This window comes from Pelecanus crispus, chromosome 12, assembly GCF_030463565.1.
Source record: "Pelecanus crispus isolate bPelCri1 chromosome 12, bPelCri1.pri, whole genome shotgun sequence".
NCBI classification, from domain to species: domain Eukaryota; kingdom Metazoa; phylum Chordata; class Aves; order Pelecaniformes; family Pelecanidae; genus Pelecanus; species Pelecanus crispus.
Window position 1 is genome coordinate 15,032,022 of NC_134654.1, and position 23,504 is coordinate 15,055,525.

A 23,504-nucleotide genomic window follows, 5' to 3' on the forward strand; every position below is an offset into this window, starting at 1 on the left:
CCTCAGCAGTCCACTGCACTTCCCTGAAGCTAGAGCTGCATCAGCATCAGTGCACACACGGGCAAGGGAAAAGCATGTGGGGACCAAGGCTTGTCAGGGCAGGGCTCCAGCACTATTTTGCAGTGTGTAATCAAGAGCCTGCCTCCCACATCGGTTCTCCAATCGCTTTAACCACAGAATTGCTCCCAAATTCTTTCTTCAACAAGACTGAGTTATTCCACCCCTGAAGGCAGGGGGGACCCAGAACAAATGCAGTGCAGGTGCTGTGAGGAAAAGCATGCAGAGCAAAATGGGATCTGATCCAATCTGGTGGTGTGCACACAGCCTCTGACTTCAACTTATACTTAGTATTTGCAATAAAGTAGAAGTTAAGATACTCCTCACATACTGTCCAGTTCACCATATAGAAAACTTGTACTTATCTGGAGATTTCAAGATCATATTGCTGATCAGGGAAACAGCAGAAGATGCAGACTATTGACATAATTTTATTTATAATTAACAGGAACTTCTGAAGTATTAGTTAACATCTTGAGGCACAAAGCATGTCTACTTCCTATTCCCCAAAGCGGTCTGAAATAAAATGTCCTCACTGATGCCCTTGCAGCTTTCTTTCCACTTCTGAGGAACGTAAGAGGGTCAAAGGCTTAATTGCACGGTGGAATCCAAGTTGATTTTTTAACTATTTTGGTTGCAAAAGTCTAGCAGAGGTAATCTTATGCTGACTGGCGAAAAACCTCCTGCCCTTTTACATCTAAATGTCACAGACTGTGAGGCTGCCACCCTGCTACTTCCACGGTCCACTCTGGTCCTTTCACTGTTACATTTTTCTGATTGCTGGCACTATACCAGCATAGCATGTAAGTGTCATGGCTTGTAAGAGTAATTCCCCACCTTTCAAAGGTGTATCGAAGTCCTCTACAACTGAAAATACTTTTTGCTGGTGAGTTGCAGTTAAACGTACCACAGTACGTGGAGAATTGTTATGTATTCACCAAGCTGGTGTATAACATGCGCCAACATGTGAAACAGTGTTCTGAGATTTTTTCACAGATTTAGGCTACTTTGGGCAAGGTGCAAAGACTGCTATGAAAATCAAGCTTCCACATTTTCAGTGTCTTACCTTTCTTCTTTTCTGACAAGAGTGTGTACACCTCTGCAACTACTTATCACATCAGTGTACAAACACACCGCAGAGCTGTGGGATGCTATTCTGCAGGTGACTGCAGAAACTAAATTTTTACATTAGTTGAAAACCGGACAAATTCCTAGAAGAAAGCTCCACTGAGGCTTATGAGATGTGTGGATAATGCCATTACCTCCAAGGTCCCCAACTCACACATTGCTGGGAAGGTGGGCTCATGTTCTGCAGAGCTGCAACGCTTGCTCTGAGCTCTGCTTCTGTAGCAGTATCCTATGGTGGTCACTTTTGAAGACAGTTGTTGGATTAGATAGGATTTTGGCAAGGCTGATTTTGACTTTGTCAGAAAACCTGCCAGCATGCATATTAACTCAAATATTCAAAGTAGAACAATTTATTAACAACAACATTTTACAACAGTGTTTTCTCTTCAACTACGCTTTAAGATGCACATGGAACTTGCAGGTTCTTGCAGGAACTTGCAGACTGACTGGGTGTAGAAGACTTACAGATCATTTAAAGCATGCCCATTTTACAGCACCTGCTTTCAGACTGATCATGGTCAGCTTGCTTGCTTGTTTAAGAAACAAACCCACCTAACTACAGGTGTTTCTTAAATTGATTTCCTAATAAAAAATGAATTTTTAGGGACTGTAGTCATCTAAATATCATGCAAAGATCTGAAAAGGATAGGTACAAGTAGACTACACCCAAGTGATGTGATGCAAATTCAAGCTGCATTAAGCTGGTATCAACAAAGCAGTATATGTGCATATGGCACCCCAAGTGTTCTTTGATGATAACTGCATTCAAAAGGTGCGTGGCTTTGGTAGAAGAAAAAGCAACTGGGTAAAGACAAGTCCATGCTTAATGTGTCTCTGTACAGTTTATTTTACAGGAGATGAGATGAGCACTGTGGTGCATATAAACTTGCAGAACAATATAGGAAAATACAGTTTAACCATATGAAATTGTTTTACAGTAAGACACAAAAATTAGGTATAGGAAATGCCTTCAACACTGAAGGACAAGATCCACAGCTGACATAAAGTAGCTTCCACCGAACTCTGCCAGTTTATCCGAGCTGAAGATCTGCCCCTTAAATCTTTTCCGCATTCAACTTCTTAAGTTCAGTAAGCAATTCCTTCATGTATCCTTATGGAACAAAAGCCATCTTATAATTTGCACAATGATCCAAGATTTACTAGTTACCCAGACAGAGGCTGCATGATACATAAACTATTTAAGGGGTCTATTCAGCCAAAATTTATGGAAAGTTATAAAATTTTGGTTAAACATCTTTAAAAATAAGTCATTAGTACTGGCAAAAGACAACTTTCCTAGAAATTTAGTATTTAGTGAAAGTTACACAAAAAGGACCAAATAAGCAACTTTGTTTTAGTAGAAAACTCTGTTTTACTGTATGACTGCTGATCTCTGTCCCGCCTTTGAAACCCTGCTGTTAGAATGCCTGCAAAACTGTTTGGTGGATTTTTCACAGTCTTGGGCTGCAGAAAGAAAGGACACCATCTAAGGAGGAGAAGAAAATATTTGTCCAATACTAGTACCTGCTTTTTTCATAATGGATAGAGGTTGCTGTCCCTAACGAGTGTTTTTGACCTGCTGGAGTAGAAGAGTGGTAAATTAACATCCAAATTCCTTAGGCTATTCTGAAAATCTCAGCCATCACATCAAAAAACTCCAAAGGAACAGGAGATTTCAGGTCAAGCATTCCCAAATTCAAATGACTAAGATTGTCATGTCATGCAGATGTGAGATCCTCAAAATCACTATTCAGCTTTAGACCTCCAGTACCAGAAAATTTCTTCTCAGCAACTGCTTTAAAAAAAAGCAAAGTTTTTTTATTTTACACAATGAAGGCCTACTTAGGCCCCAAATGCCACTTACTCAACTATTTTTATGCAAAATTCCCTGCTTATTCCACTGAGAGCCCTATACTGAAGGATGCGTCAGAAGATTAGGTTAACAACGCTCCTTCAACGCAGTTACTTTTAAGTCTAACATTTCCTACTCCATTTTCAGCATTGAGAATTTAGGATGATTGTGCTGGATAGTAAATGATCAGTGAGACAAAGGCAGGTCTACTGGATGTGCGGATTTCCTAAAAGAGCACACAGTGCAGAGCAAGGAAGGAGGTTTGAGAATCCTGCACAGATCTGTGCATACTGGCTGCTCCTGAGTTTCGGAAATTCGTAGGGTGAATCTGTGCATTTTACATGCTTATAGCAGATACAATTTAAAGAGGCACTTCAAGGGGAACTAGTAGCAGAATTTTAGTTGGGTTGCGGTACAAGCCATTACTCAGTTACCTGTTAAATTAGTAGCCCTGAAAGACTGCATATATTCAAAATTTTAGTCTTCTCCACTCACGGAACTTGAATACAGCAGCTAAAAAGCTTTTGTTCTGAGTATCCACTGAGTTTGTCTCTTATGATGCACCTGAAATTATTCAACTTAATGTAAGTTGAGGGAATTAAATTTGAATGTTTCAAATTAATATTTTTTCTGTAATTATTATGTGGTTAACCTAAGACTTGTTTTTTATTGGTCTATGAAAGATTTTATCTACATACAATTCTTAAAATCAGATGCATCATTAGGCACAAAAGGTTTCTGCCTTGAGGAATGCATGGGATTAGAAATTTAAGTCAAATTGTGCTATGTATTGGTCCCTTCATAAAAAATGTCCAGGAATAAAAAACAAACTGTTACTAGGACAAAAAGGAGTCATTGCACTTCCAAACCCGGTGGCTGGTAAGAAAAATCCAAAACAAAAACCAAAATAACCCCTCCAAAACACTCTCAGAAAACACCTGAAAGCATCAAATTTGGTCAGCACATTAAAGCAACAGACACGTTCTATGAAAAGTCAAAATTAAAGAAAAGATTCTGAGAACTGGTGTATCTCAGTGATGGAGGGTTGGCTACAGTAACAGCGAAGAGGAGAAAGTAAGAATTGAAAGAGGCACATTTATATGAATAAGATCTACTATAAGACAGTCATGAATATTATTTATACAATAGTGCTTCTCAGGAAAAGACAAGGATTTGCTGACAGGAAAGACTTCATCACCATTATGCAACAGAAACACTGTGTGCTCCAAGCTCCTAGAGAATACCTGCATACCAGGCTTGACACGCCTCTGCCTGACTTATGGCCAGTTCAGTGCAAGGGTGCTGGACACCACAGTGCTGCCAAATGCCAAAAACCAGTCAGTAACCAGTGTGGCATTGCCACATACCAGTCTCCGGCTGGCACAACCAGGTGCTAGTTGGAGAGCCCTGTATCAAGTAACAGATACAAGGGAATGTTTCATCACTGATTTCCTTGTACTAAGCAGAATTTGGAGAGTGATGAGCCTGTTACTGGACCTGTCAGGGTCTGAGGGAGATGAATGCCTCATGTCGAGAAGCTCAAATGCCACTGGGGCAGCTAAATATTTTCCTGCACTATATGTCTGTTTTTAATTTGAATCTGTCTGTGACTATTGCCCACCTGGTTAAGTTAAATCCGACCAGCAGGCTCCTCTGGTAAAATGTCAGATACCTCTACTGTGCAAAGAAGGATGCCCGTCAGCCGTTCCCTACCACTGTATGAGTATGGGAGAAATACCCACACAGCAAGAACCATTCACAGCAATGCTTTGGCAACCTTTGGGACCTCATTCTCCTATTTCAACACATGCTGGGTAGCAAAAAGCCTACACTTTCCAGAAAGGTCTGTGATCAGGAAAGCTCATTATTTTGAAAACTGCCTTTTTGACACTGCCTTTTGAAGATGTAGTTCTCGTGGAAACGTAAGGGTGACCAGGACTGCCTCCAGGACACCGGACTCTGACTGCCATCTCTGGGAACAGACGCAGCAGGCTGCGCTAGTGCAAAAGAGAATACTAGCTACTATAAAATAGCAAATATGTTTTCAGTTCAGAAGGAAACAATCAACTGATCACACCAGGAAGTCACATCTACTTAATTCCTGGGGGACCTTTAAGGTGCTGGTCTGGATTTCTTAAGGTGCTTGACAGTGAAGGACCCACCTGGGTAAGCAGTGCTCTTTTTCTCCCTGTGTGTGACTGAAGAAATAGGTGAGCAGAGCTACTTTTTCACTTAATTTTGGATTTGGGTTTTTACAGCTGCATCAGAAAGTGAGCTGTAGGCCTATACTCTAGAGCTGCACTGCGACCACAGCCTGACACAGGGTCATTCGTGGAGCTGCTGGGAACTGCACATATAGCAGGTAGGTATTATATATTAAGTATCTGAGGTTCTCATTTCTTAATGTTTAGCTTTATACATGTACTCAACAACTAAGGAAAAAAGAGGCTTGTGCATTTCTATTTGTTAGCCTGATTTTCAAAGTCTCTTATCACCTACATGCTCCCTGTTGTGTTTCAAGAAACCTGAGTGCCAAGCACTTCCAAAGAGCAGGTGAAAAGAAGAGTGCACATTTCTACATAAAGAGTGTAACTTGCAGCAAGTATTTAAATAATGACATTAAAACCAGGGACAAATTTAACAAGTTTCTAGAGAAATTATGACTGCTACTGAGCACATAAAGGTTTCTTGTGAATGCATAACAGAAAATTCCTGTTAGAAAAGAATAAAAAAAAAAAACCCCAAAAAAGAGGTGATGTGAGTGCAGTTCACTGTCATAAGACAGCTACACACACTGACAGCATGGGGCTGTCAGTTAAACAAAAAGCAGCTAATTCTGCAACACAAAATTGTGCAGATGCATAAACAGTAAAGAGAACCAGGGCACAAGTTTGCATGCTGCCTGTTATGCATGAAAGGAAGAACGATTTCAGTGTTTACTGTAACTGTGCAGCACAAGGGGGAGCACAGCTACCCCACAGCAGCCCAGGTAGGGCTGCAGAAGGGGAAAAGTGTTCCAGAGATGTAACAGAGATCTCCATATGACTTTCACTGCTGTTATGGTATTTTAACATTTTAAAAAAAATTAAAGCTATCTCTAAAGATCCCAGTGTCAAATAATGAAATAACGTTCCTGTAAGCGAACAACTGAAGTCTTTCAAAAGATGTTCAACACATAAAAGTGATGAACAAATGTGAGTTACAGACGTGAGTGAATCTGGAGCAGACTGGAAATCTGAGAATTAGGTCTTTTTGGATGTTGCTCTATGACAGCAACTGGAGTCTTGCCAGTGATGGGAGAAGAGTGCACTTGGCCCACACGGTAAAGGACTCATTGCTTTCAGCTCAAACTCCAATGGGAATCAGCCAACGGCACTGAATCCAGAATGAGTTCTGTTAGGAAACAAGCTGAAAGAATACCTTGGAGAAAGACTTCCAGCAAGGACTCTCTATTGAGTAAACTGTGCCAGAAGATGGCTTTGAAGACATAGGTGGGCTGGTATGGATGATAAATAAAATGTTCCCATGCTGTAGCTGAGGTTACAGCTGGTAAGCACCTCACCAGCTCTGGCACCGGAGTCAGGACACCCAGTGGATTCAAAGCCATAGGAATTCATGAAGCCCTTGAGCTCAGACAAGGGCTAAAAGGCTCTGGCTGAAGCACAGATCGCCAGGGAGCCAGAGGCTTGACAGCACAAGACAAGTATGTGACAGCATTGCTTAGACAAAGAGGGAGCTCTGCAGGAGCAGCCGGACTCCTGACACACAGGCGGCTTCAAAAACAACCTCAGCAAACAGAGCTACCAGATAAGAAACAGAGGCAAATTCCCACTAATTGTACCTCTTCAGGTGAATGCAAACAGTACTAATCGAAAGCTCACCTTCTGCTCTGTGTCCACAGAGCCGTATGAAGATGTAAGACAGCCTTGTCACTCAACAAAAAGACTGATACCTATAGTGACTAAAATAGGAAAAACTTGCATCAAGTGTGTGAGCCCACCTGCCGGATGAAACAAGATGACCCTTAAGCTCAGTACCTATGGAGGCAAGAGACTTACTTTGCTATTCCTATTAACCAGTTACATTGCAACATCATCATGCTTTTCACATACTAGCTATTGTAACATAACACGAAGTTTGATCTTGGTCCAGAGAAGCAGCTGCTTAGGATGAGCTATTGCATGAGGAAAGACTGGGCTCAGCTGCATTTTTGCAACTCAACAGAAGATGAATAGAGCAATGCTGAAACTCCTGAAGTTACCTTGCTAGGAATGAACATGAGGGCAGGTGTCCATGCTTCCCTTCAAACATGCCACTACCTTCTTTGAAGATGCTGTCCATTCAGAAGCACAGGGGCTCCTGCACTTCCTGACTTGTAAGGAACCACACTGGATCTATCAGCCAGAGAAATGAACGAGCCAGGTAACACTGATCCCACTGTCTGCAGCATCATATCACAAGGGAATATCATCTTTTGCAGGAAGTAAGCTGGAAACTGTCTACAAGCAACTGCAAAACTTCCCTAACACTTCCACCCATTACAGATGAAAGTCATCTTGTAGAGGAAGCATCTCACCCACTGCTGAGCAGCACCACATGAGAGTTTGCTGGGCCTGGTAAAGATTAACAGTGAGGTACATGTGCTCTCCTCAGATTATTGAAGTGAAAAAGAGATACAGACTCCATCAACAGAATTACCGTTCTGTGCAGCTTACACATTCCTGCAACATTTCAAATGCACCAAAAACTAGAAGTAGTAAAACTGTCTGGAAATAAAACAAAAGGGAAAAAAAATTACCAGAAAATACAACTGCGAATTATGAGCAGCTTAAATGCACCTTAGTAAAGGAACCAAAATACATTACAGTCCTCAGAGAAACCTGTGCTAATGGACAGTATTTCCAGTCCGAAATAGATAAAATAATGAACATCTTTAAAGAAAGAGGAAAAATAAAGTGTAATTGGTAACAGATTATTTCAGATATTTATTAAGGAGAATACTGTATAAAATGCACAACTAGCTTGGTTTTGCAATCAAAACAAGAATGTTGGTGAGGTGTCATCAAGATTGTTCATTTTAATTTACAATACAGCTTAGAATACAGGTGTCAACCTGAGATGCAGCTCAGTACTCCAGTTACTTTTGGCCATTGAAGTTTTGAAAGCTCACCCTGCACCTGTGGTTTAAAAAAAAAAAAAAAAAAGTGCCTGTCCTCCAAAGTGCATGGAAAGTATACATTGGTGTGCCAAAAAAATGAATAGGACAGAGAGTGAATCAATAGGAAGACTGCAAAAGAGAGAGATCATCATGAAACTTCCCTGCTTGAGCAGCAGAAGAGGAGTCTAGGGAAGTGTATGTACTCTAACTGAGCTCAAGGACTATGCCATGCTTAGGCAAACCATGTTTCATTTGTATTGCAATGATCTTTGCAGTAACTTAGGAGAGACTCATGTAACAGTGTGCTAGATGTTTCCAACACTGAGAATAAAATAGTAGTCGCAAATTCAGCAGTGTGTAATGGAAGTGCAGTATGGGAGGTGTCAGACCAGGAACAGTGATCCGGAACATGCAGTGATCATGGCATTGCACCTGCCAATGTGCAAAGGTTTATAAAGGTTAATGATGTGGCAGAGAAGTGGGTTGTGAAGGCATTTGCAAGACAGGAACAAATCCATACTGGTGAAGAGATGGTTAAGAAGAAGGGAACAATAGGAAAATGCAACAGAATTCAATTTGAAATAACAAACCAGAAAAATAATCATTGCAGCAATATTAAAAATGTGTTTCAGATAAGACTTCTCTCTGTCTCAGTTTGTATTTGTAAAGGGGAATATTAATTCTCAATGATCTAATCACAGCACTTTGAGGCTGGTGAACAAAAACCTTGAAGAGTAGTAGAACAAAAGAAGGATGCAATTTTGGTGCTGGGGAAAAAGGATGATAACAATGAGATAAAGTGGAGCATAACTATGGATCAAATGAAATAGTACGGTTTGGGAAATTGTAGATAACAACACAGTAAACACTGAGTAAAGGCCACAATGGTGAGAATCAAGGTTTCTGCTGCATCTAAAGCAAGAATCTTAAGAATCTGGGCATTGTATGATATGCTGAAAAATACAGTAACAACAACACTGAATAATCAATCACAAATAACAGCAGGAGAAGAAAATTAATACCTTTTCAAAACCAGTCTCCAAACTATGTAACACTATAAGCCAAGAGCAGTGTTGAATTCTTGGTAGTTTGTGGTAAGGGTAACAAAGGAAAAACCTAAGGTTAAGAATCGGATGGTGCAGAAGTGCTGGGCACCTACATCTACATTTAATGCAATCTAGCATCACAGATTCATGGCACCTTTGAAAATCAGGCTCCAAAAAGATAAAACCCACAATTTAGGTGGACAAACTTGGCAATAAAGATACCTAAAGGCTGTGATCTTCACCTGAAGGAACCAACAAAGGGCAATTTAAACCTGGATCCTAAATAAAATGTTAAGAGGACTGGCTTTAAGGAGATTCTGTGAGAAAACATTTTGCATAAGCAGGAAAGGTTTTGAACATCTCATTTATTCCTTGGTGTATAACCTCTTTCTGTCATTGAGGGCACTCAGACAGCTAATGAGGTAGGTATAGCACAACCAAGTCTTTCCTGATAAATAACGGTGATGGTAACACTTTCAACCTTACTGATTGGCCTAGAACAGAAATCATGATGATAATAGGTTTATGTATCCCTGAGAGGGAGTATGAAACAGGAAGAACAGGAATCTTCTCCATAGATTTTTGGGAGAAGGGCCATCCATCACTTCACTGCCACGGTGGGAAACTGTGTTGCATGAAATAAATGTATTCGTACAACATTGCTGCGAGATATGCGAGTTTTATAGATGGGGGAGCCAGAAAAGTTAATTGACTTGCCTATGGCCATGAAAGCAGTCACTGACACACCTGGCATTCATGATTCATGATTCCTTGCCTCCTGCATCATGTTCAAACAGTTATCTACTTGCAGGCCAGAGGCTCACTGCATGGCTGTTCTAACATACTGTATAAAGATACTCATGCAAGGGATGTAGCGCAAAGTCACTGAAGAACAGAGCTCTCTCTGTACCAGAAAGCATATTTCTTCTGGAAGCTGCGTGCAACTGGGAACCTCTGCTGGGAAGCACACATCTGGTTTCTTCACCCTGGAATATCTGGTGCTTAAGGCTTAGCACAATGAGGACCATTTTAATGATTAAATGTAACAGAGATAGCCCATACAGGCATAAATTACAAGGTGTCTGGTAGTGGAACAACCTTTTCACTGTGCTCTTCTGACTGTTAAAAAACAAACATTAGTCTGGTTAATTCAGTGGACTCATCACATACAACTATAGGTCAGTCTATATTTCCATGTCCACAGGTCGGATATCTCCAGTTTTGTGTTCTTTTACCCACAGTTCCCTGTCTTTGGCAGGATCCACTTTCCGAAGCAACTGATCCACGAGCTCTACTGTCTAAACGAACAAAACAAGAATCAAAATGTCAAGGGTGCATTTCAAACAGACAGTCATTGCTCTGAAGCATAGAGCAGCTATGGGCACACCTACGTTGCATTTACAGACAAGTGAGAACTGCATGTATGCGAGACTTGGTAGACAACAGCCAGATCTGAATGTGACGCCTCTTATTGGGAAGCAGAAGAGAGGCAGACTTTTAATGTCAAGCAGAGACAGGCTTCCTATGCCAGGCATTGGCCAGTTGGTCTGATTCCTGTCCTGCAATCTGTACCTTACACCAAATACAACCATGTACTAAGGTCGGCATACATCCCCTGTATTTTAATATTTGAAAACTGAAAAGTTTTTTAATAAGAAAAAAATATCTACTCCCTCCCCCAACAGTGAAACTATTTACCATCTTCCCTGCAAGAACAGATGACCTCAAAGAGTAGCGCATCATGCTGGGAGAGCTAATAATGGCTCATGCTGGCCAAATGTAATTCAATTCATTGTGTGTCCCCCAGCAAAAAGCTGTGATCCAGCAGTATGAAATGTAACCAGGATCAGAGAGTCTTGGAGAAGCAGGACTGTAGGGTGGCAGTACAGTACTGCTGCAAACTAACAAACTGACAGCATACACTTTTCATATTTCCTTTTGATACAGGTCAGTTGGATCAGGATGGGGACCATTCTGCTCAGCTGAAGTGCAGTAAAGACTAAAGGGACCAAACAAAAAGCAGACTTACACTTTGGTTGAACATGTCTGTCTCATGCCGCAGCTGTGTATACTGGCAAAGATGCTGCCGAATCATCTCCACCCTTTCAACTTCTAGTCTCTCAAGCTCCTGGACATGAAGAAAAACAAGTCTATATTTTTCTTGGAAGCTGAGCTTGAAGGCCCGGAGAAAGGATGACACACAAAAGGTTGCCAGTCAGTGCAATACTACCCCGCGGTCATGCTTTGGAGCTCAACTCTGTGGTTGCACATCTCTTTGACTTGCAGAGAATCAGAGGCAGCAAGCAACAGAGTCACTTCAGCCTGAGCCTAACGACAGAAAAGAAGGTCAAAACCTTTCCAAAACTGAGACAACCAAGGCAGAGAGAGGAGCTACTGTCTTCAGGGACACTGCAAGCAAGAGGGAATCTGTTTCCTGCAAGAAGCTTTTCATGCTTTATTGCTAGCTCCAGAAGTTACAGTGATTCCTTGGAAAAGCAGGAGACTGCATTGGGGTATATGGCTCAGAGGGCCTGACTGCCCTCAGTCTAACCAGACACCTGTAAGAGCAGTTTCATCTGTTCACCAGATGATAAGCTGGGACAAGCCTCCACCGAACTCAGCTGGCAATAAGCAGACCCCAGCAACACTTTAGTTGAAAAGGCAAGTAATTTCTAACTTTCCTCCTGATTTTTCATGCCTCCCTCTTCTCCTGGATTCTGATATTATACCCCAAAATCTGCATTTAGTCCCTCCTTGTCCATCTAAGTTGCAGTAGTGGAAGCAGCACGCTATGAAAGTCTGCCTTTAAAGACATATACTGTAATGGACTTTGCTGTTTCTCTAGAAAGCTCTGTATTCACAGGGACATCAATGGGGCCAAATCTTAAAAAAACTGCCTTCAGAGGGGATTTCTGGTGTCCACTTACTGGGCATCATGGTGGAATGCAAACTGAGCATATACAAGCAGGCAGGCTGCTGCATTGCCTTCCCTGTGTGTCCTGGTTTCGGATGGGATAGGGTTAATTTTCTTCCTAGTAGCTGGCATAGTGCTGTGTTTTGGATTTAGTAGGAGAAGAATGTTGACAACACACTGATGGTTTAGTTGTTAAGTACTGCTTATGTTAGTCAAGGACTTTTCAGCTTCCCATGCTCTGCCAGGTGCACAAGAAACTGGGAGGGGGCACAGCTGCCCCCTCAACAGAATAGTTGATCCAAACTGACCAAAGGGCTATTCCATACCATATGACATCATGCTTAGTATATAAACTGGGTGGGGTTGGCCGGGGAGCCACAATTGCTGCTCGGGAACTGTCTGGGTATCGGTCAGCGGGTGGTGAGCAATTGCATTGTGCATCACTTGCTTTGTATATTATTATTACTACTACTACTATTATATTGTTATTATTATCATTACTATTTTACTTTATTTCAATTATTAAACTGTTCTTATCTCAACCCAGGTTTTTCTCACTCTTACTCCTCCGATTCTCTCACTCATCCCATTGGGGTAGGGGGAGTGAGCGAGCGGCTGCATGGTGCTTAGTTGCTGGCTGGGGCTAAACCACGACACTGTGCTATCTTCAACTTGTTAAATGTCTTTTAGGAAACAGATCCTTCATTACAGCACAAAAGTCTCAGGTGGCAGACTATCTGCCTGGAGAGGAAGAAGAGTAAAGGAGCTTATGGTATGGACAGGAAATAGACTAAGGTGCTATTGCTGTTGCCAGTTGATGTGCTGCCCTTATGGAAAAAAATGGCCCACTTTGAACTCAGACTCCCTTACTTAGGGCACAGATGCACAGGACTGGAATGCAGAACCCAGTGTGCTAGTGCTGGTAAGCATGTCATACACAGAACATGCATTGTATCTGCACCAGGAACTTCAGGGAGGAAGGTATGCAAGGAAACACAAATCTTCAGACTTTGACTCTCTCAACTTTGTATTGCATATGAACTAATCCATATCTGAGCTGATCAGATGCAGACTGTTTTTCAATTTAGATTTTATATTCATGTATACCAAGAATTACCTTCAAATGCTTCTCAACCTGAGTTTCACAACTGACAAACCTGCTGTGCAGCCTGCAGGCTATGACTTCCCCCTTGAGCCATCTACTAGAGCACTTCTGAGTCGTACTTCCCTAGAAGCAAAGATGCAGCTAACATATATGTGGCCGTATGTGGACATAGTGGCACTGATGGTCAGTGTCATTTGCATCAGTGAGAAACCACCAGTGAAGGTGAGAGAAAAATCAGATCCCTTATGTATAAGAACAGCCAACTTTTTCTCTTTTGTTCTGCTTTTGGAAAGATATCTGCCTCCTGGTTTTCCACTCACCCATCTGCCTTTATTTATTTACTGCCGTTTAAATATTGCACTGACACACTTCCAAATGCTGAGCAATTTATTACCCTGCTTCTTATTAGGAGTTTACAGTTTTGTGCTTGTCCAATGAGAAAAATACAGGCAAAAGACATTTTTATTTCCCACTTTTGAAAACAATTGGCTGTTGTCCCAAAGGGCTCTAAGGAATGACATGAGGGAGGAGCCCTACAGCCAAAGTACAGGTATTTCAAGGAATACAGTACATTCTGTATCTTGGCATCTTGGTGACTGACTCCAAAGGTATATGCTCTTAGGGTGAACACTGTTAGCTGTGTTAACAGAACAATAGGTAATTAAAGCATGCCTCTTCTGAGCCAGCAATACTCATGAAGAAACTGTAAAATCATGCAATACAAAAATTCATTAATGTATAAATGGATTCAGTGATTTATCACGTTTTTCCATGTCTTTCTTGTGCATTACTTGATCCTTCCTGAGGACAATTCCAGCATTCTGGTCCCTATGCAGCCCTGAACTGGTTTAATGCCTTCAGCAAAGAAACAATTATTTCTTCCTTCCCCTAATGATATGAGTTTTTCTTAGAACTGAGAACAGGAAATACAACAGGAGATTTATCACCCAGTTCTTCCCACTGCTTTGCACAGTGGCTAACTATGAGTGATGAATGTTGTACACTATTACAATTTTGCAATGTTATACATGTAAGATGCTACACAGAGTTACATACCAGAGTGGTGGTCACCATTTCCTCAAACCACTTGGACTGGGCTTGATTGTAAAGATCCACACAGCGCATCAGGTCATCTCCTGAAAAGTTCAAGATAGTAACACATTAGGCTTCTCTAGACAGTGTTACAGAGCTTAGAAGGAAATTGCAGTTCAGATTTTGTAGGCAGACACAGAGGGTTTGAAGGTCAATCCTGGTGGAGCTGAAGGCAGTTCTGTTACATGGTATTTGTTAGGGGTAACAAAACTTCAACAAAATGCATGCACTTGATGTGTGGTAAAAGGTCAGGTGATTGGGGTGAGAAAGAATGAGGGGGAAAGACAAGATTTTAAAAGGAAAATGTGAACATTAAGTAGTGTTTTACAAAATGCCCAGAACTATGAAAGCAAGTTACTTCACTTAAAAAAATCTGGAAAATAAAATAATTAAAAAGGGAAATCAATAATAATGAATTATTGAGCTGCAGGGTAGCACTCTGGAGGTGAGGCTGCATTCTAAGATCAATCTGTTTAAAACAGGAGTGAAGCATCAGGCTCAAGCTGTCTGAGATCAAGGGACACTTATTTGCAACCTCAACCTAGTTGCACACTCATGCATTCTCCAGCCTCTGAAGATGCACAGTTCCAGTGGAACTCTGGCTTCCTCCCATATTCAGGGCAGTAACACAATAAGCTGTGATTATTCCAATTTTTCCTTTGTTGCAGGACTCTGCTCTGACAGAGAGGGAAAGGTGGGTTGAAAATCTGGAAGGCATGTCTCAGACTTCATTGTTTTCCAGCTAGTAAATTCTCTTTCTTCTTTAAATGAGGCTCAGTTATACTTTCCCTAATGGTTTGATGCCTAGGTCCAGGGCTCAAATTCATCCTGTTGTTTTAGGTGCAAAAAAGTCTTTACACATAAACCAGGGGCGAATCAAGCTTTAAGAACAGAACTCCATAGACCAAACAAGTGTCAAAGAAGCAAATGCTTCTGGAAGTCTCTCATGGACTTAGAACTTGGGGTGGCAACCAAAGTCTACAAAGAAACCAGGATTCAGGGCTTAAAGCTTGGCAATAAGCTTATCCACCGAGACGGAGGATGCCTAGCCTGACATAACAAGTCTGAACTAATGGCTCTGGTCTAGAGCTCTCTAGTCCTATCGTCCACTTGCAGCAGGCCTCATTTCAAAGCTAGATCACTACATGCTGCTGTTGTGTGCATTGCAAGCACCCCAGCTGGGCTGCTGGGTAGTACCACCTGCGGGGATGGGGCAAGTCCTCCCCCGCCTCCCCATGGAGCCTCCTGTCGCTAACACTTAACTTTTGTTTCTCCTCAAATGGTTGTCTATACACATGGTCACACTGTGAAAGACTTCTCAGTCTCCTCAAAACCCAGACAGGCTATCCGGAAGTTTTAAAAGCCTCAGAACTATGAAGGACCACTCTGCCAAGGAATGGACCTATGAGGGGATGAAACATAGAAGCCCTAGTTAAAACATATTTTCAGCAAAGGTACTAACAGAGCTGCACATATCAGCTTTGCAGGTCTCAAGAAACACAGTTCCTGATGGATCCTGTAGAAGTGGTTTGAGCCTCTGTAAAACATGCATAGGTCACATCAAGTAGCTGTGTCTTCAGTACAGTATAAAACACACTACTACATCCTCAGTATCCCTTGAACAGAAATAATTTAAATTGCTGAGTAGCAGTGGAAAAAACCCAAAAGTTCACTTTCAAGGAAAAAGACAGTAAGAGGAAGCACAATACGCATCCACATAGTTGTGGGTGACTATGGTTTAGGAAAGAACCAAGGAAGGAATTATGATTTAAGGAAGAAACATCCACAGCTGAGCTTCTTTGAATCTGACTTTAAAAGTTTCACAAACATTCAGTTATCTCAGCACACTTTCACAAAACAAAAGGACAATTCACCCCCCTTTTACTGTTCTCACCCCAATTATCAAAATCATCATTTTGTGATGTCTGACTTGGAAAAACCGGGCTTGTTTCTTCAGAGGATTTAATACCAAACAGATCTGTAGCACAGTTCACTTTGACTTTGTAGCTACAATATTAAAAAACAAGAAACACGTGGGTGGATGGCAGTTGCATCCCATCTTGTTCCTGCCATCCATGGGGCTGCGCTTGTCTCTGGCCACTGACAGACACAGGTACTCACCTGCCTGAGTGGACTTCCGTCTCGCCTTCTTAATTTCCTCTTCTGTTTTGTTGCTGAGCTTCACCTCTAGCTGCTGCGTTTTCATTTCCAGATCCTTCTGTCTCTCTGTCAAGGCTTTCCGGGCCTTGAAGTAATTAGAGTCACATGTTTTACAGGAAAAGAGCTGCCAGCTGCTTTCAGCCAGCTATGACTCCTTCACACAAGTATTTGTCAGTAACAAGTCAGGGACTCTGCATAAAACTGGGTCCTAACTGGGATTCAAGTTCTTAGAACACCATGTGGTGTTCAAAGAAGTGTCCTACCACCATATAGAAGTTGTCACCAACAAATCACAAAAGCATCTGAACTTTTCATAGGTTCTTAGAAAGGCACAGTACAAAAGGCATCATCAGACTTGCATGTTTCTTAGCAACTTTCTCACTATTTCTGGAAGAAAGGGGAGCTGGAGCTTTTTCTAAACATCTTAACCAGAATCACCAAGACACCTCTTCCATTTGCTTTTCTTAGGATCTAAATTGTTGAAAGAATTTCAAGTATATTAAAAATAAATTTTGTAAGTACCTTCTGGATTCAATATACACTTATCAGAAACTCTAACAATAGGAACTTTCAGACTTACTTCGGAAAAACTAGTTCAGGTTCATGGCAACAGCAGTTCGTACTGTAGAGCCCAAGACCTGGTTACAACTGATTACTTAAATTACTTTAAAGTTCTCCAGGCTTTTAAAACCTGATTTATCAGTATCATTACTGATCATTACTACATACGTATACAGGCAAATTAGTAAAGTGTCTTAACAAATAAACATCATTACCACATATACCTGTTGTCACCTCATTTGCTGAGGTTGCCTAAATACATAAAATAAAAATAACTTGTCTTGCACGGACTTGCTATAAAATAGGTCCCATTTGTTCTTTAACCTGAACTTGGATTATTATATTTGGATTATTATAATTTGTTAGCACCTTGCAGTTTTCTACAGTCACACCAGCCTGCAAGTTACAACGCTCTTGATGCATTACTTGAATTTTTTCCATTTGCAGTTTTAAAGACCCTGTGCTTGGTTCAGCAGGTCGCAAGAGGGAGCTGTAGGAAAGCAATCTGGTGAGAAGCTGTGTGCTTCATCAGGCACACTGCAGACACAGCTTTTCCCTTTTTTTATTCCTTCTTCTCAAGGCTATTCTAATTCATTCTTTTTCAATATCCCTACTGCGGACTGTGTTTCTTTGCAGATGTGACTGTGAAGAACTTACTGTTTTGCAGAAAAATGCCTTCCCTGCATACATACAGTCTAATAAACTTGTGTATCCTGCAACAATTCTGTCCCTGGGCAAACTTTCCCATGTGCACTCTGATCTTTAATGAAGGTCCAAACAACCTTCTGAGTTGACTGAGCATGGTATTTTCCTTTCCAACTTACCCAAGAGGAAACTGCATGTGGATACCATTTGGCAAAAGTGTCTTGGCAGCCAAGGCATGGGTATCCCGTTTCCTGCCAGATGCTGGCAAGAGAGCACTTTTTGTGGGTATAACTCTCCCTAAATCACAACCTCAGCTACTACTGGATGTTCATGTTAAAACAGCCCCTGAAACACCCTAGGGTGCTTCTGATGTTTGGGTTTTTCAGGTGAGGATGTTCGCTGTGAGGCACAGAAAATGGGAACTGGGAGAGGGTTTGACTTGCCGTGCCAGGTTCGAGCTGCCTTCCTTGACCATCTGCTTTTGGCCACTGCACAAGAGGATAACTGAACCAGGCAGGCCTTTGGCCTGATGCTGCTGCTATTGTAAGGCAAAGTTCTTTAAATTTTGAGGGCAACAGACATGACTTCCAGATGCACACGAGCAAGGAGCATTTTCATCAAACGTATCAGAAATATATTGTCCCAAATTGGGAAGGGGAGGATGAAATAAAAAGCCAGTTCAGCAGTAACACATTAGCCCTGCCTGTAGCCCCCAGTTTCCCAAATCTCAGCTAAGCAGCAAACCACACCAGGGGCTCAGCAAAGCATAACTAACAGCAGAAAGCACTCAGCAGAAACCTTCGTAGTTCTTTGAGCCAGAACAGAAACTTTTCATAGGGCAGCTGCTTTTCTGTCCAAACCAGCAGTATCTCATAAAGCCTCCAGTTTGTTCTCTGCTCCCACCTTTTCAACTGCTGCATAGCGGCTGGCCAGATGCTTCCGTAAGTCTGCAATATGGTGGTCACATTTCTTCATGTCTTTCTTAAAGTTCTCTCTGAAGTTGAGCAGGGGTCTCTCTACCTCGCTCTGAAGCTGGTAATGAAAACAGAGGAAGAAATGGCAATAATGAGGAGCCGGCAGTAATTCCTGGCTCTTCTGCTGAGCAGAGCTCAGGACAGAGAGGAAACAATACACACACTGCAGCCAAAGGCAATCTCATGCAGCAACACTTCCCCAAGAGAGCTCTGAGTGAAGCTACTGTAAAACTCAGTTCTTTGCAGGTCAGCTCTGTTAAGGGAATATTTACTGAAGGGAGTGAAAGGACAGAAATCTTGTCTTCCTCTCTCCCTGCTAAATCATATCTCTCTTCTTACACATAAGATACAACTGCAGGCAATATCCAGAGCACTATTTGAGGTGCTCTGAGTCTGGCCTAACTGATGCAACTTGCTTAAAAAAAAAAAAAGGTACAAACTGAAGTCACTAACCCTGACTGCAATAAGGTGAGTCAGTGTACATGTCAGGGTGACAGGTCTGCATTTCTTGTATAGTGAAAAGAGATCCAGTAAGGACACATTTTATTTATTTCTGTTAAGTATAAGGAAGCATAAAGAGAAGCCCAAGTATTTAGTTGAAACTCTTTAAGTAGTGGCAAGAAACCACTGAAATAAACTCAGGATAGATCCATCAAGACTGCATGTGAGTGATCTCTTACAAGCAGGACTTGATAGTTGGTAATACTCAACTCTGACAGAGTTTGTATCATATTGGTCTTTGGCCTTCTGATACAGTTTTGACATCTAGAAAACGTGCTATGAAGGGATACAGATATTTCACCTCCGCAGAAGCAACCAAATACTTCTCTATTGTCCCTCTTGCAGGGATGCTAGACTCCATCAACACAGGCAAGTTGGGTCTGTAATCACTTAACATGACGCACAGTGGAGCAGTATCAAATAGTCCCTGAAAGTAAGCATTTTCAGCCTTTCTCCAGTGCTATTTTAATGGAGAAGGAAACTTCATTCAAGCTCAGTACAGCTGTTTGATGGAGAGAGGCTACAAAGACAGCCAGGACCATACAGCACATATCCTAGAGAGGTTAAACAAGCCTATAGCAGAGCTTGTTTATGTAGATGAAGACTGGCACCACGGTGATCTAGTATAGCCTACAGCTATCTGAAGGTCAGCTGCAAGGGTAACAGCCAAATTCTTCTTAGTAGGGCAAGACAATGTCACAACAGACAATCGAGCTAAGGGAGGTTCAGGTTGAATGTAATTAAAAAAAAAAAAAAAAATCAATCACCAGAATGGTAGCTGGGCACTGGAACAGGTTGACCAGAGAGGGCATGAAAACTCTGTCCTTAGAGATATTCAAGACTCTGCTAGACAAAGATGTAGCTGCCTTGATCCACTGTGGGTGACAGTCCTGTTCTGGGGGGGGCCAGACTAGAAAATTCTGGACAATATTTTTATGACAGTCTCATCAGGATGGCCCCAGTCAAGCTAATAAAGACCTGTTCACAACTCTGTGGTCCAGCACAGTTACACAAGCTCCCTCAAGAACAGAGGTACAAACCGATAGCTGTGCCAGGAGCACTGTCAATGCTCAACGAAACAAGAACTGGAACACAGAGAAGTTCAGGATGGCTTCAGTGAACACCAGAGGCAATATATTACAACTGATAGAGATTTTTGTGTCCAACTGAGTTTGAAGTAGCTAAACAGTCTGCATGTTCTTCAGACTGCTCCATTAATAAATGGATTAATCTGGGTAAACAACCCAACATGAGTCAATCATCCTCAGTGGAAGAGGTGGCAACCTGACTCATCTGATGTAAGAGGCATTACTGTGAAAACCCTTACAAAAATCCTCAGGGTCAGGGACACACCAAACAGGAGGGTATTTCACTGGTAGTTCTACTTGCCTAATAGAAAGTAAAGGTATTTGTTTATTTCACATGCTTTATAATGGCACAGGAAATTCTGAGATCCTCAAAGATGGGAAATGCATCACCAGGAGGCTCAAAATGCAAACAACGCAACTGCTTTCTCCAGTTTTGTGCTCTGGGACTCAAAGAGGTAGACTTCTCAGTGAAGGTGGTCATCTTTCTTCTAGCATCATGATCCTGCTTGAACTTCTATCTTGCAAGATGTATCATAAGCTATCAAAATAGACTCACACATGAATGACCCAGGCTTTTAAGTGTTGCATTATAGCTGGCCATATTTATACTTTTTAATTTTTTTTTTTTCCCCTGGAAGATCTACTAAAAGACTTTCAAATGCATGCAACAGATAAAAAAACCCCATGAACTACTTTCCTAAGATGAACAGATTTAAAGCACCAGCGTATACAGACAACTCTGACACTCACCTATCACTGAATGGGTGAGATGTGACAAAGGACTTGAAATCTCAATATGTTTGCTAAAAGAAGTTATCAGATATAGGACAGAAAACCTGTATCTCTGTACCAGTATGGTAGAGACTTAGGCAGACAGACAGAGGCATAGCGTATTATATGCTGGAGAAACTACACAGCTGAGCTACCAGAAACCACATGTCAAAAAGTCCTCTGATTTCACAAGTACCTACCTTTTCCTTTGCTCCATCAGCACCATTTCCAAAATCAGAGAATCATTTAGGTTGGAAAAGACCTTTAAGATCATCCAGTCCAACCATTAACCTGACATTACCAAGTCCATCACTAAACCAATTAAGGGAAGAATAATAATGTTTCCTTGCTTGGTAGCTGGAATACTTTTTAATGAAAGTAAAAACTAGGAATCATTAAGATTGGAAAGGATCTCTAAGATCATCAGTCCAATCATCAACCCAACACCACCACGCCCACTAAACCACGTCCCAAAGTGCCACATCTACCTGTTTTTTGAACACCTCCAGGGATGGTGACTCCACCACCTCTCTGGGCAGCCTGTGCCAATGCTTGACTACCTCTTCCGTGAAGAATTTTTTCCTAATATCCAATCTAAATCTCCCGTGGCGCAGCTTGAGCCCATTTCCTCTCATCCTATCACTTGTTACTTGGGAGAAGAGGCCAGCACCCACCTCACTACAACCTCCTTTCAGGTAGTTGTAGAGAGCGATAAGGTCTCCCCTCAGCCTCCTCTTCTCCAGGCTAAACAATCCCAGTTCCCTCAGCTGCTCCTCATAAGGCCTGTGCTCCAGACCCTTCACCAGCTTTGCTGCCCTTCTCTGGACACGCTCCAGCACCTCAATGTACAGGGCCCAGTACTTGGCCTTGTTAAACCTCATACAGTTGGCCTCGGCCCATCGGTCCAGCCTGTCCAGGTCCCTCTGCAGGGCCATCTTACCCTCCAGCAGATCGACACTCCCACCAAACTTGGTGTCATCTGCAAATTTACTAAGGGAACACTCAATCCCCTCATCCAGATAGTTGATAAAGATATTAAACAAGCCTGGCCCCAAAATGGAGCTCTGGGGAACACCACTCATGACCGGCCACCAACTGGACTTAACTCCATTCACCACTACTCTCTGGGCTCAGCCACCCAACCAGTTTTTTACCCAGCAAAGAGTACGCCCGTCCAAGCCATGGGCTGCCAGCTTCCCAAGGAGAATGCTATGGGAGACGGTGTCAAAGGCTTTGCTGAACTCCAGGTAGATGACATCCACAGCCTTTCCATCGTCTACCAGGTGGGTCACCACGTCATAAAAGGAGATCAGGTTGGTCAAGCAGGACCTGCCTTTCATGAACCCATGCTGGCTGGGCCCGATCCCCTGGTTGACCTGCACATGCCTGTTGAGCTCACTCAATATGAACGGCTCCATAACCTTTCCTGGCACTGAGGTCAGGCTGACAGGCCTGTAGTTCCCCGGGTCCGCCTTCCGGCCCTTCTTGTAGATGGGAGTCATATTGGCAAGCCTCCAGTCATCAGGGACCTCCCCTGTTAACCAGGTCTGCTGATAAATGATGGAAAGTCGCTCGGCAAGCTCCCCTGCCAGCTCCCTCAGTACTCCTGGGTGGATCCCATCCGGCCCCATAGACTTGTGAGCATCCAGGGGGCATAGCAGGTCATTAACTGCTTCATCCTGGATTATGAGGACTCCATTCCACTCCCTGTCCCTGTCTTCCAGCTCAGGGGGCTGAGTACCCTGGGGATGACTGGTCTGGCTATTAAAGACAGAGGCAAAGAAGGCATTAAGTACCTCAGCCTTTTCCTCATCCTTGGTGACAATGTTCCCCCCCACATCCAGCAAAGGGTGGAGATTCTCCTTGGCTCTCCTTTTATTGTTGATGTACTTATAAAAACATTTTTATTATGTTTTACAACAGTGGCCCGATTGAGTTCTAGCTGGCCTTTTGCTTTTCTAATTTCCTTCCTGCATGACCTAACAAGACCCTGTACTCTTCCTGAGCTGCCCGCCCCTTCTTCCAAAGGTGGTAAACTCTCCCTTTTTTCCCTGAGTCCCAGCAAAAGCTCCCTGTTCAGCCAGGCTGGTCGTCTTCCCCGCTGGTTTGTCTTGCAGCACATGGGGACGGCCTGCTCCTGCACCCTTAAGACTTCCTTCTTGAAAAAGGCCCAGCCTTCCTGGACCCCTTTGCCCTTCAGGACTGCCTCCCAAGGGACTTTCCCAACCAGTGTCCTGAACAGGCCAAAGTCTGCCCTCCAGAAGTCCATGGTAACAGTTTTGCTGCCCCTCCTTTTTACATCACCAAGAATTGAGAACTCTGTCATATCATGGTTGCTAAGCCCAAGACAGCCTCCAACCACGACATCTCCCACTAGTCCTTCTCTGTATGTGAACAGCAGGTCAAGTGAGGCACCTCCCCTGGTAGGCTCCCTTATCAGCTGTGTCAGGAA

General features: G+C 42.5%; 1 protein-coding gene across 2 annotated transcripts in view; it reads right to left on the reverse strand.

The window, feature by feature from the left end:
* Positions 1 to 10,425: 10,425 nt before the first annotated feature.
* The window catches only part of GAS7 (growth arrest specific 7), a 106,581-nt gene continuing 93,502 nt past the window's right edge, over positions 10,426 to 23,504 (reverse strand). For both annotated transcript variants that reach the window (XM_075719790.1, XM_075719791.1), the window contains exons 10-14: positions 18,622 to 18,750; positions 16,474 to 16,597; positions 14,317 to 14,396; positions 11,271 to 11,369; positions 10,426 to 10,539 (exon numbers count right to left, since the gene is read on the reverse strand). In XM_075719790.1, the coding sequence (XP_075575905.1) occupies positions 10,426 to 10,539; positions 11,271 to 11,369; positions 14,317 to 14,396; positions 16,474 to 16,597; positions 18,622 to 18,750 (546 nt within the window). The remainder of the gene's footprint in view (positions 10,540 to 11,270; positions 11,370 to 14,316; positions 14,397 to 16,473; positions 16,598 to 18,621; positions 18,751 to 23,504) is intronic.